The sequence below is a fragment of the Xenopus laevis genome, chromosome 6L (assembly GCF_017654675.1).
Source record: "Xenopus laevis strain J_2021 chromosome 6L, Xenopus_laevis_v10.1, whole genome shotgun sequence".
Classification (NCBI taxonomy): domain Eukaryota; kingdom Metazoa; phylum Chordata; class Amphibia; order Anura; family Pipidae; genus Xenopus; species Xenopus laevis.
The window spans coordinates 141,864,701-141,881,345 of NC_054381.1; the positions used below are offsets into that span (position 1 = coordinate 141,864,701).

Consider the following 16,645-nt stretch of genomic DNA (forward strand, 5'->3'; position numbering starts at 1 on the left):
TTTTGTGTACAACCCTTACAGCCTACAGTTCCTTTGGCACAAGTACAATTTCAACCCACAAACAAGACATAAGATAAGATATTTGGGGATGTATTCTTAGCACAGCTATACAAAACATTCTCTGAGAATACCAATAGGCTGTTTATAATAATTCTCTGGTTTTTGCAAAAATAAAAAAAAGTTATTTTTTTCAGCAATACATTTATCCATCTATACAACTACTGCTCTATATATTTCCTGTACTACTTTATTATTAGCAACATGTATTTTCTCCATTGTCAGCTTGGGGGACACAGGAGACAGCTGGTATAACTAGGAGGCAGGACACAACAGAATAACTACTCAATCCTCCTCCACTGGCTATACCCCTCTAGTGGGCGAAGCCTAATCAGTTTTTTGTTGTGTCCTCAGGAGGTAGGATGTATTTTTCTAAATGAAAATGTTTTTCATTTTTTTCTTAGGAGAAAGTCAAGATTCCTACACTGAGTAGGTGATCTATTGGCATCTCCCAACGTGGGAATGGTCCCTGGGGTCTGAAGTGCAATTAGCATAGACCATCCAGCCTGAAGTCTCTCCTCACCTTATGCAGGAGGAGAGGGGCATGGCCAGGTGACATATAGTTACATAGTTAAATTGGGTTGAAAAAAGACAAAGTCCATCAAGTTCAACCCCTCCAAATGAAAAACCAGCATCCATACACACCCCCCTCCCTACTTTTAATTAAAATTCTATATACCCATACCTATACTAACTATAGAGTTTAGTATCACAATAGCCTTTGATATTATGTCTGTCCAAAAAATCATCCAAGCCATTCTTAAAGGCATTAACATATAGGAGACGGCTCTTCCTGTATGGTGAGTATGGGCCATGTCTCCGTAACAGTTCTTATCCCCTAAAAACCCCTACGCACTTGTGAGGGAGTTTTTTGCTGCCATAGCACCCATAAAATTGACCAGAGCGCGGAGAGTGGTTGCTAAGCCACCGGAAAACGTCCACCAACTAACGCAGGCTATTACGCAGTGCCGCATATCTTATGCATAGAGATTGTAGCTCACCGGGGAGTGAGAAGGATTGCTCCTTGGGGCAGAGTTTTCGCCATAGACTAGCTGCTGGTTCTCACACGGCAGTTATCCCTGTAGCCTAAAGCTGCCCGGCCGGTTTCCGTGGGCGCCCTCTTATGAATCGCTTAAGTCCCGCAAGACTTGCGGGTATTCTCTCCTGTGGCCATTATACAGCACTGCTTCACCTCACGGCATTCCTGGGTTGATTCAGAGTGCACGGAGCTTCAGACAGTTGCTTATCGTGGCAGCTGGACGCAGTTTGGGGAATAACTCCGCTATTCTCAGCTAATATTAACAGGTCAGACGTTTTCAGCACAATAAAAAGAAAAAAAAAAAAGGTTTACAGCATGTCTGAGGGAACCAGTGAGGGTATTTTCCCAAGGGGGACCTCCTGTTAAATTTCTAGCTTGTGCCAAGTGTCGGAAAAGATTACCAGTAGGCCATAGAAGCCCGTTTGCTCAAAAAGCAAATCTCCAGCACAAGCTACTGATTCCCCAGGACCTGTTCAACCCCAAGTAGACCAGCCTTCACAGGGGGAGACTGTTATAGCACTCCGGTACCTCAAGTCATACCTGAATGGGCAGCCAAGTTGGCGACAGGCATTCCCATGCTAACTTTATCTTTGAATAAACTGATAAATCGACTCAATAACCCTAAAGTGAAAACTTCCAAGAGTAGCCCTCAGATGATGAGTGACACCATCATGTCATCAAATGACTATCTGAGAAGCATCCCTAGATGCAGCTCAAGTGATCAGTAGATCATCGGCATTAGCGGTAGCAGCTAGATGAAACTGTGGTCGGCTGAGCTTTCTTCAAAAAAAGTCTGACTTGACTACTGTTTAAGGGCAAGCTACTCTTGGCAGGATCTAGACAAAATCATTAACCAGGCTACTGGGGGCAAGAGCACTTTGCTCCCACAACCAAAAGCATGCACAACATTTCGCAGGGGAAAATGTTTTCATCCCTCACAGAATAACAGTTTAACAGGTCCCCACCTAGACAATCTTCCTCAGGAAGGGGACGGTATGGTAGTAAGCCAAAAGTTTCCTGGCAGAACCATAAGCCTTTCTCAAGACCAACTGACAAGTCTACCTCAGCATGACGGGGTGTGCTGCCGACCAGACCTCGTGCCTGTGGGGGGACGGCTACGGCACTTTGCAGAGGTCTGGCTTTCAAACACACAAGACTCTTGGGTTCACGAGGTTGTCACACAGGGTTATCATCTGGAATTCTCTTCCATCCCTCCCAGACATTTATTCATGTCAAGGCTCCCTTAGGAGCCGGCAAAACGCAAGGCCTTTCAAGAAGTCATTACATCTCTTTGTCAACAGCAGGTGATCACTCCCATCCATCCCCTTTTTCAAGGGATATTACTCAAATCTTTTTGTGGTACCCAAAAAAGAAGGATCAGTACATCTAGTACTAGATATGAAGGAACTCAACAGATTCGATTCAACCAAGAAAATTCAAAACGGAATCGCTAAAATCTATCATAGCGGCAATGAGTCAAGGTCAGTTCCTCTGCTCCCTCGATATCAAGGACACATATCTGGATGTTCCAATTTTCCCTCCCCATCAGAGGTTACTTTTTCCTTTCAAAACAGTCATTACCAGTTCACATCACTTCCCTTCGGACTGACATCAGCACCGAGAGTTTTTACCAAGATAATGGCGGTAACCACAGCACTGATCAGGAACACAGGGGTCTCGGTAACCCCATATCTTGACGATCTGCTTGTCAAGGCACCCTCCTTAGCGGAAGCTCAACATTCACTCATCACCATGTTCCAGCTAGAGATTCTAGGTTGGTGTATCAATTTGGAAAAGTCATCCCTACATCCCAGCCAATCCATGGTTTTTATAGGGATGCAGTTCAACATGCGAACTCAGAGACTATCTCTAGTCTCTGGTCAGGGACTTACTAGCAAAAACAGTCATACAGTCAGGTTCTGCATGTTCTAGGGGTCATGGTGTCCTCCATAGAAGCAGTGCCATTTGCGCAACACCACCTCAGAGAGCTTAAATGGAACATTCTAGCAGCCTGGAAACAGGAAATCCTTGCTCCAAGGGATTCGGTTATCACAAAAAATGTGATCTTCCCTTCTATGGTGGTTGCAGACCCAACATCTCGCCTAGGAGAACCCCATTGGCGTCTGATGACGACAGATGCGGGTCTATTCGGTTGGGGAGCAGTACTAGAAGGTCGTACAGCACAAGGTCAATGGAGTCTAGAGGAAAGCCTCTTGCAGATCAATCATCTCGAAATACGAGCCATACGATTAGGCCTTCACCATTGGCAAAGAGATCTCTCTGGTCAAGCAGTAAAAGTGCAGTCGGACAACTCCACAGCAGTAGCCTATATAAACCACCAGGGCGGAACAAGAAGCAGAGCAGCCCTGAACGAAGTAAAATTCAAATGAGCGGAAGCCAGAAATAGATCTCATGGCAACAAGGCACAACTGAGAAGTGCAGGCCTTCTTCGCTCATTACCGAGACCCTCTGGCAGAGGCCGCAGATGCACTGACATCTCCCTGGAAGTTCCATCTAGCGAACGCCTTTCCTCCACTACCACTAGTGCCCAGATCAAAAAACGTTCAGAGGGAACAAACCACTCTCATTCTGATAGCTCCGAGGTGGCCTAGGCGAACTTCGTTTTCAGATCTCATCAATCTGTCAATAGCAGATCCATGGACACTCCCGGAACGCCCGGATCTTCTGCACCAAGGGCCAATTCGACATCCCAATCCAACCAAACTCAACTTGACTGCGTGGCTCTTGAGATCCAAATACTAAAAATTAAGGGTTTTTCTGATTCAGTGGTGAGCACAATGAAAGCAGCAAGAAAATAAGTGTGGTCTACTTACCATCAGTGGTGCAGGGACAGAGAAAAGAATTTTGAAGTTCTCTCAATAACTTATCTACTAGACTTCCTACAAGATGGTCTTTCCAAGGGTCTGTCTCTTGGATCACTCAAATCTCAGCTATCTGCTTTGTCAGTACTTTTTCAAAAACAGCCATTTTACCAGTTGTTAAAACATTTATTCAAGGGGTGGCTCATGTGGCAGTACTTCGCACGGGACCATCTTTCCTAACTAAAGTAGTCTCCACATTCCATCTGAACCAAGAGATTACTATCCTAACTTTTTGCCCTTCACCGGCTAATGCAAAGGAAGTTGCACAACATTCCTTGGATCCAGTTAAGGTGGCCATACATGGGCCGATAAAAGCTGCCGAAAGACCGAGTCGGCAGCTTATTGGCCCATGTATGGGGGCCCCCGACGGGCTTCCCCGATCGAGATCTGGCCAGATCTCGATCGGATGGGACTAAAAATACCGTCGGATCGCGGCCGCATCTGTTTGTTGGATCCGACCGCCCGTCTGCGTTCGCTAGGGCCCAACGATCCAAATTAGTTCGCTAGGGCCCAACGATCGGATCAGCCCGATATTGCCCACCTCAAGGTGGGCATATCGGAGGGAGATCCGCTCGTTTGGCGACATCGCCAAACGAGCGGATCTCTCCATGTATGGCCACCTTTATAGCCATCAAGTTCTATCTGCATAGAAGTCAAGACATCCGGAAGTCAGATGCATTATTTTTGCTTCCATCAGGACCAAGACAAGGCTCAGCCACTTCAAAGGCTTCCATTTCAAGGTGGATTAAGCAGGCCATCCAAAAACCCTACTTAGCACATGGACAATTGCCACCTGTCAAGATCAAAGCCCACTCCACTAGGGGGAGGAGCAAGTCCTCGCCGTTCAGAAATCAAGCCTCGGCAGAGCAATTGTGTAAAGCAGCGACGTGGGCATCTATCGTTGACAAAATCTTACCATTTTGACACTTTTGCGATACCCGACACACCCTTCGGCAGGATGGTTCTTCAGGCCGCAGTTGTGTCTACTGCATAGGGCCTCTTCCCGCCCGTATATCGGGGACAGATTTGGTACGTCCCCATTGTCTCCTGTGTCCCCCAAGCTGACAATGGAGAAAAGGAGATTTTGTTACACTCACCGTTAAATCTCTTTCTCTTCAGTCGCTTGGAGGACACAGGATTTCCCTCCCTAAGAGGAGGCCCTCAGCTTTTCCTTTAGATATGTTTGGCAATTGCCAAGAGTTTTGGTTTAAAATTGTTGATTAGTTCATATTAACCTCCTTTGATACAAACTAATTGGGCTCCACCCACTAGAGGGGTATAGCCAGTGTAGGAGGAGCGAGTTATTCTTCTGTTGTGTCCTGCCTCCTAGTTATACCCGCTATACCCCACTGTCTCCTGTGTCCCCGAAGCGACTGAAGAGAAAGAGATTTAATGGTGAGTAACACAAAATCTCCTTTTTAGAACACCAACATATTGCGCAACACTACTGTATTTATGTAACCACTTGCAGCAAAGTGTATTCAAAAAAGGAATTTAGCTAAAAAAAGAAAATGAAAAAAGCTACTTGCACAAGAATTTGTGTTACCAACCTTTCCAACTGGAACATTTTTAACATCTTCTACAAAAACAACTTCTCTGAGAGACCACTGTTCTTCATTCACCTTCTCTTCTTCCTTAGGAGCAGGAGTTGATCTTCTTCGTTCTTGAAAAGAACAAAACACTGTAGTTGAGTTGAACCTATATGCTCTATTGGGAAACTGCTTCCTATTATGTTATCTGCCCTGCATATTAAGGGTCGGGGCACACGGGCAGATTTGGGAAGATTAGTGGACAGACAACAAATCTCCTCTTCTTCGGGGGTACTAATCTTTCCGATCTGCCTTCCGCCGACTAAATGAAAATCGCCTGGGGGCTTTGTTTTCCAAAGTCGCCCGAAGTTTCCTCATGACACAATTATGGGCGACTAATGTTTTACTCACCCCAACTCATCCTTGCAGATTCTGGTCTCCCGAGTTCACGGCAGCCATCTTCTTCTTCTCAGGTAATCTTCGTGTCTTGACGGCATTTTCGGCGCATGTGCAGTTGGAGTATTCGAAAATTTCCGTGACTTTAGGCGCATGCGCAGTGGTTCGGGACTGGAAATTTACTCCAATTGCGCATGCACCGAAAATGCCGTCAAGACACGAAGATTACCTGAGAAGAAGAAGATGGATGCCGTGAACTCCGAGACCAGAATCTGCTTGGAGGGGGTGAGTAAAAAATTAGGGGCATTTGCACAGGGGGCAGGTAGGCTGGGGGGGAAAAGGGGGGTCTACTCAGGGTAGGGGGGAGGGTTTTTTTTATTACAGGTTGAATTCTCCTTTAAAGTCAAACTATTGTACCATCTGAAACCAAAATTGGTTCTGAAATGTTTGCCCTAGCTCAACCAAATTTCCACTTCCCATCAGTCATCTTGGACAAGGTAATTTAGTGGTAACACACAGGTTATTACATAAGCCGGATCCACTAAGGAAAAATTGTCGGAGCAGAACACTGGTATGCGCAACACAGAGGCCAAAGGAATGCAAAGCTCTTTTACTGTTCACTTATAAGAGCAGAAAAAGAGGCAAAAAGGCTATAGTTAGTGTTTCCTTGTACTTACATATTTGTTTTTATACAGTTTGGCCTTTTTACACGTTTTTCAAATGCCTTTCTCACCATTCAGTTCACTTATTCTAAGTCTTAAAGCAAACTGTGCACTTTCCTTGTTGTCACCCACCTTTGACTTTCACTAGAGTGTCACTCAACCATTTTGGACTGAAAAGCATCAGTACTGGAACTGCCAATCACATCCTACTCAAGCCAAGGAAATTCAGAAGGGCAATTCAGTATATTTTCCAGGTGTCTTAAAATTGCCCAAATGCTGACACAAAGCACAACACACACAATGAAAATTAAAAACCTTTCTAAAATCTAGCAGAGAAGGTTGTATATAAAAGCTACTCACTGTATGGCATTGAGGCACTGCTAGCAATTGAAGAGGCATCACTACAGGTAGATGCTGGAGATGGGGGAGGGCCCATCTCGGTTTTTACAGGCTCCTGTTTACTTTCAGGTCTTAAAAAACAAAAAAGTAAAACAAAAAATGTATTTAATTAAATGATCGCAACCATAGCTTTAGAGGTAAAAATCTGTAGTGCAGGGAAAAGAAAGTGACATATACATCCTTTAATAGCAATTATAATTATTAATAACTAATAATAAATGTTACAATCACTTACCTGATACCCTGGGCCAATGTTACTGTTAGCAAAACACTGCACTGGCCTGGGGTACTCCTCTGCGAGCACCACAGAGCGACCGTCTAATTTGTTGTCCTTCATGCTTTGTGCAAATGTGCAGTAGAAAAGCAGTCAAAAGCTGAACTTTAAGGAAAAAGTCTCTACTGCACATGTGCTGGGGTGAAGAATTGACAGTAAAACGATTTGTGGGGCTGGCACAGAAGTACCCTGAATTGGTGCAGTTTTCTGTGAACATGAGCAGCTGCCAGCAGTATCAGGCCAGCTATTAAGTGTCCTTCTCCTTTAAAGTAAATAATGTTTATTGCAAAGTAGCGAGGAGAGGCACACAAATAATCATTTTCAAAATGGCCCAGAACAGAAAGGAAAGCAAATAAAAGCACTGGACTTACTTGGCCTCAGTTGTTTTATTTGTTTTTTCCAAGTTTTTTAGACTCTCTGGAGAACGGAGCTGGAACCTGCAGCTATCATTCATATTCCACACCGATTCCATTAATACTCCTACTTTAGGAATGCCAGCACTGATTGAGAAAGCAACTGCACCCGCATGGTAGAGAGGGTTATTTCTTAAGCATACCTGCAAGAAAGAGGTTAATTATAACTGTTTGGTTTTAATGCAAAATGCAACTGAAGGATTATTCTGATGCAAGCTGCACGGTTTTCTATACTGCCAGGATATGTGACTAAACTCAGGTGACTTAGCAGCCTAGAAAATGAACCATAAATAAGAAGAAAATAATTTGGGAGGTCACTAAAAGAATCTCCAGTCTCATATCTTAATTATTATGGGTTTCTTTACAGCCCAATGCTGTGATGACTCTGGTCTGATACAAAACCCCAACACAAGGTTTAGTATATCGGGACTAATTGTTGCCCTTCAACAGCTGTATAATGCAGCAGGGGGTGGGGGGTAGTTGTAGAGGAATATCAAATGCTTAAGAAACCTATGTGCACACCTCTTTAAAGTGCAAATTCAGATAGAAAAATAAATATTCCTAGCATATGTATGCCTGCATTTTCATTTAAGCAGATTTGTAACTTAACTCTGGGCACATCGGCATCCCACTGATTGCTCTAAAAATATAAAAATGTTCCCACTAGAGTTTTTTCTAACCTGGGTGCCAACTATGATATTTGGCATGGATGAAATTCCGGCACTTGATTTGGGTTTTTTATTCTTTGCGCGTGCTTTTTCTAGTATTTTCTTCCTCTGACTGAAGGGAACCACACCCCTAAAAATAAAAATATTTGACTTGTTAATTCGTATTCAGGCACACACTGTATTGATGGACAGTGCATTAAAGGAACAGTAAAATATAAAAATGAGCATGTTTTAAAGTAATGAAAATATACTGTTGCCCTGCACTGGTACAACTGTTTTTTTTTTTTTTTTTGCTTAAACACACCCATTGTACCAGTGCAGGGCAAGAACACATTATATTTTTGTTACTTTAAAGGGGACCCGTCACCAAAAAAAAATATTCCAAATCCCATTTTATCATGTTAGTTATGCATGAATGAACTTTAATTACACTGTAAAAACTATTTGAATTTTGTTTTCTTCCATCTGGGAATTCATAATTCTAGCAAGCAGGCAGGAGCCATTTTGTGGACACTGTTATTAAGGCAAGCCTTGCATCATCTCAGAATCTTGTTTGTGCACCAGAAAGGGGGACCTGATATCCCTGGCTACACAATTAAATGGTGAAGAGAACGGGGGAATGTGGGGAGAGCAGTGACATTTAGGAAGTGCTGAATGGAAAGTGAAAGTAATTGTCTGCCCGGTCTCTATGCCTAAGGCAGAGGATGGGAAGACAATATCTGATTGACAGCTGAGATTTTTAAACGAGTTTATAACAGCTATGAATGCTAAAAAAAAAGAATTTGGGTTTCATGTTAAATTTGAAAAGAACATTTATTATACAGCTTTTTAGGTCTGGGTGACAGGTCCACTTTAAAACATTCATTTGTTGGTGTTACTGGTCCTTTGAGTTCATCAGTATAACGAATAAGTTGCAATTCATATGTAGAAAAAAAAAACAAAATGAAAAAAAAAAAAAGTTACTAATGTAGATATACTATGAGGCTCAGTTACTCTATAGTAGTTGTTTCCAAAAGTCAAAGGTGTAGTGTCACTTCCAAAATGTGTGCATCTTCATGATTAATCTGAGGCTTTGCATTTATACATTATAGAAACACTTGCTTCTGTTTCAGTGCAAATGAAAAGAACTCCATTTCAACAGTTGAAATCTGTTTATAATACATTATCATGTATTGTCAACAGATGTTATTGAAGAAGAACACATACACAGGGGAGGTATATACTAGACATCTAGCACAATTCTGCAGTACAGGTAGCCTTAGCAGTGCAGCAATATATTACTAATCACTTGGATAAAGGACATTCAGTAACTCTGTACAGATTAAGCATGAAAAGGAAATTGCACAAATTATACTTACCACCAATAAAGGTTATTTTCTAACTGTGCACACGTATAAAGTGCACAACAATGCAACGACACAATCTTCTCTCCTTGCAGCTCAGGGAAAATCTGAGCTGTGTGTTCTAACTTGGCGGCTACAGAGCTTAATGTTTCATCAACCCAAGTGGCAACCTTGAGAGAAATAGAAAATCAGAATAAGCAAAAAGCAACCAAAATCAATTTAATATCTTACAAAGAAGTGTGCAAGGGATTAAAAACTTAAACTGGAACATTTCCAGAGTAGCAAAAGCTGAAATAGTGGGGCACAAACAGGAAAGAGACAATTAAAGGAGAAGGCAAGCTACCGAAGCAGTTTATTGCCAATAGATTAGCCACAATAGTGCAAGTTATAACACTATATTTACCGTGCAGAATTGCTTTACCATACCGAGTATACAGTTCTAGAAGCATTCTGTTTGTTTAGGATAGCAGCTGCAATATTAGCTTGGTGTGACATCACTTCCTGCCTGAGTCTCTCCCTGCTCACTCATAGCTCTGGGCTCAGATTACCGTAGGGAGGAGGGAGAGAAGAGCAAACCGAGCATACTCAAGCCCTAGCCCTGGAGGTTTAAGCTGAAAACAGGAAGTCTGATACAGAAGCCCATGAGTACACAATACAAGGAAAGAAATGCAGTGTTTCTTTTGACAGAGGACTCAGAGCAGCATTACTTTGAGGGTTTACTGGTGTATTTATATAGACCTCTCTGATAAAGCTTACATAGTTTTAGCCTTTCCTTCTCCTTTAACAGAAAAAATTAGCAGTATCAAAGAAAAAGGAAGAAAGTTATGCAAACCTTGTTGCTTTCTGTAGCGACTGTGGCTCGGATACTGTTCGCCGACAACAGGACTATTTTCTCGTTTGTTAGACCTAAAAACGATGCTCTTGGATGATGTAATGATGGATTCTGGATGTAAATGAAACTCAGATTAATTCCATTAGTAATACATAACATCATAGTAAATGTGTGTCGAATATATCGGGCATGCTGGATAGTGTAGGCATAAACACAATTGTTTGAAAAAAACGGGGTTCAAGCTCTATAAGCAATAAAGAGGTGGAGGCATCAGGAAGCAGAGAAGTTGCTGCTGCGTCAAAGCAAGAGGCAGCATATGGTGGGGCTGTGAACGATCAGAAGCAGTATTTTAGTTGTTTATCTTTGAGGGTGAGACTATGTACTAAACAGGCATGCTGTTACCTCTTTACAAGTAAAACCCAGGCACTGATCTGGCAGGAAATAGCATATTAAATGCTGCAAGCTTATATTAACCCCTTGCTTCAATAAGAATTAAAATGACAAGAGCATAAATAAGAAATATGCACATTCCACATTATCTGATCTCTGAGGGCTGCACTGACGTGTGGGAACTGGAGGGAATTCCAGCCAGGACACTATGTGCAAGGAGTTTGTATGTTCTCCCAGTGTCTGCGTGGGTTTGCTCCAGGTACTCTATTAATTCCCCCTTGCAGCAAATATGTATAGATGAAGGGGCAGATTTATCAAGGTTCCAATTTAGAATTTTCAGGTTTTTCATGAGGTTTGCAGCCTTCCTGACATTCTCCGAAAAATCTCGAATCGGGTTTTTAAAACTCGAATCAAATTCGAGTTTTTGGGTCGATCCTATTGACCAGAGTTTAGAAAATTCGGTTTTTAAAATAAATTTCACTTGGTCAAATTTCAAGTTCATGGGAGTTTATGGGAGTTTAAAAAAAAAAAAAAAAAAAAAAAAAAAAAAAACTCCCATGAATTCGAAATTCAAAATTCGACCCTTGATAAATGTGTCTTCCTGAGAGAAGATGAAGTGTTTCCCAATGGCACATTTGTAGAAAATAGGCAGCTAAAAAGGCCATAAAATCAAGTTTGTCATTTTCACATGAGAATGATTAAAAATGATAAAATGCTGTAAAATCAGCATAATGAAGACTGGTAAGAGTATAGATAAATCAAAGTACCTGTGTATTCCTATAAGGCTCCGTCTCCATCCACTTCCACTGATAAAGTTCTCCCTTAGTGCTTACAGCAACCAGCTCAGAATAAAGTGCTCCAATAGAAATAAACTTTGTCCCGTCCTACAGACGAAGACAGCATATTCAAGAAAGCAGTCTTAGCTCCAAGGTTACTATTAAATCCATCACATTCACTGTAAAAGTGACTTGCTTAAAAGAACAGTTAAATAATTCTATATAGTCTGTGATATAAACCTTAAAGGGGAACTATCGTGAAAAATGAAAATTTTATATTAGCTTCAGAATACTAAAATAAGAAACTTTCTATATACAATCAATTAAAGATTCTATACTGTTTCTAAAATAATCAAGTTTATCTTCATTCTTCCTCTTTCAGCATCTGTTTCTCCTCATTCTGGGAGTTGGGTGTCAGATCAATGATCTAATATATCTTTTAGGGGGCTCCTTTTGCCTAGAAGATGTATTAGAGCTCACTCTCTTAAAATCACCAGACATCATGTCTCTCTACATGCAGAATTTGTGCAAAAGGCAGTTATTTTGTTAGGTTTGTACTGGAATCAGTTATTTGAGTGAGCTCTAATACATCTGCTAGGAAAGGAAGCCCCCTATAAGATATACCGGATCATTCATCTGACACCCAACTGCTGCATGAAGACAGAATGAAGAGAAACAGATGCTGAGAGAGGAATAGTAAAAACAATGCATTGTATGAATTGTATTTAGAAAGTTTGTAATTTCAGTATAAGGAAGCTTATATTAAACTTCCATTTGCGGTAGTTCCCCTTTAACTGGTTATAAAAGATACCTTTTCAGGCCACCACTGCAGCTCTTCTCCCAGCGACACTGGGCTCTGTATGGGAGTGTTCTTCTTATCAAGGGCAGGCTCCCCTTCTTTGCTTGTGGAGCCTCTTTCATTATCAAACGAGGCCCCATCAAGCCACCGCCGCTCACGCAAACGCAACACTGACTCACGTTCACGCAACAGTTCAGAGTCTCTCTCTAAGGGAAGAAGGAGAACTGGTATGCAATTGGGTCACACCAGTGGGATAAAAGTAAGCCAATCTCTATTTGAGACCCTTCTTATCTAGCAGCAAATAAAGCCTATATATTAAAGTGCCAGTAACATCAAAAACTGAAAAAGTTTCATATACATTCAAATATAATTTCACGCCTTATCTGCATTTTTTTTTCTTATTTGCCTCCCAAAAACTTAAGACCTGACAATTTTATTCACAGAGCTTGGTTATCTAAAATGTAATTCAGCACTGTGCATCCATACACAGCAATGAACAACAATATAAAAGTATGGAGCAATAAACAATTATTAGACATTATTCTTGCATATATATGAATTCTCTTCATTGTTTGGTGTTACAGGCCCTTTAAAATGTAATATTTAATTGAATTTTAAAAACTTAGAATAGGGTCTAAGATGTAAATTTAGAATTGGCAAAGAGCTGCTAATAGTTATGTTGTGGCCCCCTGACTCATAAGGCCACAGGTAGGGATGGGCGAATTAGACTCAATAAGTCAAAAATTTGACGCCAGCAAAAATTCGCCAAATGCATTTTTTGACGTGTGCCATTTTTTTCCTCCAATTGGAGTCTATGGCCATCATTTCCATGCCGAAACTCGGCAAAAAATTCACTCATCCCTAGCTATAGGCTGGGATCTCACAGACTCCCTTTTCTCATACTTTAAGGGCAGCGACACACACAGCAATTCGGGGAGATTAGTCACCCGGTGACAAATCTCCTCTTCTTCAGGGTGATTAATCTCCCCAAACTGCCTCCCCTGCCTTCCCACCAACTATAATGAAAATCGCCGGCGGGGTGGCACTCAGAGCGCTTTGTTTTCCGAAGTCGCCCAAAGTTTCCTCGTGAGGCAACTTCGATAAACGAATCGATCCGAGTGTTTCATTCTAGGCAGTGGGAAGGCAGGGGAGGCAGTTCGGGGAGATTAGTCGCCGCGAAGAAGAGGAGATTTGTCACCGGGCAACTAATCTCCCCGAAATGCAGCATGTGTCTCTGCCCTAAAGCAGTGGAAAATTTGCTTCCCCAACAGAAAGCTTGATGCCACCAACCATTATATATCTGCAAAAGCTAGCTAAGTCGTATTTACAAAAAGAAGGGGGGAGGGGGAGAAAAGTTTTTGAAAATAATTACCTTGACGGGTTTCCACTGCTTCTTTGGGTTTTACCTACACACTGTTATTAATAAAGGCATCACAGGGACAATTACAGGGTTACAGGATGGGGAAGCAAAGGTTCAGAATTACCTCTGGATGAGCCTATCCTGGAAAGTGAAGAGCGCCGAAAAGATGGATAACCAAAGTAGCTAATATCTTCTGAAAACATAGCATCAGCATCAATTATGACACTTGGGTGAGCAGAATGAATGTCAGCATCCAGCAGTGACATAAGATCTTCTACAAACACAAGGATCATAAGCAGTAATTAAGCAAAAACATTATACCATTATGTCGCTTAAGATTGCAAATTCTAAAATCGGTCATCTAAGTTCCTATGGGCAATGCAAGCTGGGTGACTCATTTTTAGATTTAGATAGGCATTTTAGAGCTTCTGTGGTTTTCAGATTTCAAGACAGACTGAACTGAATTTGTGGTCTACCGGCCAAGCTGAAAATCAAGTGTGCTGCAAAACGCTCTAATTTTCGCCCATGTGAGAATGCCCTTGGAGGAGTCAAAAGTATTTTGACTTCAACCTTCAAAGACAAACTGCTTCCAGTAACATAATGACCAACATGCTTACCATGGATTGGCAAAAGTTAAACAGGCTGACTGGCTAAACAGCTCTTACCTCCAGGCAAGTAGGATTCACTTGCAGTGTCATCACCATCATCCCCATCTTCATCATCTCGACTCAAGAGGTTGTTTACTGCAAGGTTAACATCGAGATTTGTTCTCTGCAGCTCTCGGATGATGACACTTCGTGATTTTCCTTGAAGAACAACTTGTGCCTGCATGACACAGACAGTGGATTGTTCATGGGATATGTTTTATGAATAAGCAAAATGTATGTGTGTCTCTCTCTCTCTCTCAGAGATAAATAGATATATAGAGAGATAGAGATAAATAGATAGATAGAGAGAGCTAAAGAGATATATATAGCCATATGGATGCATAAGCATCACTGCTATAGCTCATAACGGACAATTAGCTAAATAAAAACTGTTCATTGCAGCAGTTCATTCTGAATAGGACAATGCAGTGTAGATCCTCCACAACTCAGGATCAACCGCACTTTTCAAACATCTCTTTCTGTTTAAAATAGCGGTCAGCAGTCTAGTGCAATATATTTAAATCTACTGACGCGTTTCGTGACTTCTAAAGATCACTGCCTCAGAGCATCATTAAATATAGTGCACTAAACCGTGCTGACAGCTATTTTTAAACAGATGAAATAAAGAAAGAGGTTTTAAAACTATATTTGAAAAGTGTGCTTGATCCTGAGCTGTGGAGAATCTAAGCGATCATGGAGACTGTTTGCTGAGTGAGAGTGGCTGGGAACCCGCGTAAGATTTCGGGGGGAGCTGCAGTGAGCTCCTCCATCGCTTCTTGGAATGTCAACAATAGAGTATTGGTCTGAACTACATGAATATTGGGTTTATTTAATGTTTACTTGATTTTCTAGTAGCATTAAGGTATGAAGATCAAAATTATGGAAAGATCCATTATCTGTAAAACTCCTAGTCCCAAGCACCTCGATCCCCCCATCTGCCCAGTTGAAGTCTCGGCAGTACACAGCCCACACTCCCCCTCCCTCTCACAAACTTGTAACAGTTTCTCTTCAGTACCTGAATGCTGCTCAAATTCCCCAGCACAAGAAGCAGTGGTAGATTGACAGCAGACACAGCCAATAGGAGTTAAGTTAGCTGCCAGTACAATGTGTGATGTCATATAAGGAAGAGGTAGTGAACACTGTAGTGGTTTTGGGGGTCAGTGACCCCCTCCCAGCACAGGGTCAGTGTGGAACTGAAGGATTAGTACAGGGAAACTTCTGAGGTGAATATCTCTTGAACTGTACTTTTTCTGTTAACTATTTCTATGGAAAAGTTTGTTCTATTAATGTGAACGGTTAGATTTGTCAATTTGTTACAAAGGTGAACAACCCCTTTAAGGTATGAAGATCCTTATTACGAAAAGAACCGTTGTCTCGAAAACCCCAGGTCCCGAGCATTCCGGATAACAGGTCCCATACCTGCAATACATATTAATGACTGGCCTCTAGCTTGGCATCTTCTTCAAAGTGATAATATTTCATTGGGAAAGGACAGAAATAATTAGTGCAACAGTTCTGTTCTTTAAATAATGAGCCTTATGTGCCTACAGCCAAATATAGGGGTGACAAAGTACTAAGAGAGCAGGCTATTATGTGGTGCTGACGGTACACCATTTAAATGTGAAAAGGAGCGTGGGCTCCCTAGGTTTCAATTAGAAACGCTATTTCTGTAAATCCGTCAAGCTGAGCATTAATCTTACCATATAATTCTGAAGCCATCATAGACTAGGCTTTTAAACAATTTTTGCACTGCTTTAAAAGTAAACAATGTGGTTTTAAATGATTTCGTAGTTACTGAATAAAAACACATTAAAGCGTTACGGACACATTCCAATAAAAAACAATGGAATGTGTCCGTATCAGTGAAGAAACGCTGCGCGCCAAATATTTGCAGCCAAAAGTCCCCCATCCCCCCCCCCGCCTGGCAAACAATGATGCCGACTCTCCAACACAGCTAAGGGATCTTCTGCGGCTGTTTCAGTCACACTGGGCTGGGGACCATGGGCTAATTACAGATGAAAATAGAACTCCAGCCTATGGAGAGATCGGGCCATCCCCAGCACAGCATGACAAACAGCCACGGAAGATCCTTTAGCTGTGTCGGCTTCATTAAAGGAGAACTAAACCCTAAAAACTGAATATGGCCAAAAATGCCATATTTTACATATTAAACTTATTG

The 16,645-nt window shown here is 41.7% G+C and overlaps 1 protein-coding gene across 11 annotated transcripts in view; it reads right to left on the reverse strand.

Annotated features, from left to right (window-relative positions):
* The window catches only part of ubr5.L (ubiquitin protein ligase E3 component n-recognin 5 L homeolog), a 103,118-nt gene that overhangs the window by 58,973 nt on the left and 27,500 nt on the right, over window positions 1-16,645 (reverse strand). For 5 of the 11 annotated variants that reach the window (XM_041566575.1, XM_041566576.1, XM_041566580.1 and 2 more), the window contains exons 7-16: window positions 14,485-14,644; window positions 13,944-14,093; window positions 12,472-12,683; window positions 11,652-11,768; window positions 10,495-10,605; window positions 9,678-9,832; window positions 8,332-8,449; window positions 7,610-7,794; window positions 6,926-7,035; window positions 5,529-5,659 (exon numbers count right to left, since the gene is read on the reverse strand). The exons of 1 other annotated variant lie outside the window; for it this stretch is intronic. In XM_041566575.1, the coding sequence (XP_041422509.1) occupies window positions 5,529-5,659; window positions 6,926-7,035; window positions 7,610-7,794; window positions 8,332-8,449; window positions 9,678-9,832; window positions 10,495-10,605; window positions 11,652-11,768; window positions 12,472-12,683; window positions 13,944-14,093; window positions 14,485-14,644 (1,449 nt within the window). The remainder of the gene's footprint in view (window positions 1-5,528; window positions 5,660-6,925; window positions 7,036-7,609; window positions 7,795-8,331; window positions 8,450-9,677; window positions 9,833-10,494; window positions 10,606-11,651; window positions 11,769-12,471; window positions 12,684-13,943; window positions 14,094-14,484; window positions 14,645-16,645) is intronic. 5 more of the 11 variants (XM_041566579.1, XM_041566581.1, XM_041566578.1 and 2 more) reach the window with 5 other exon arrangements.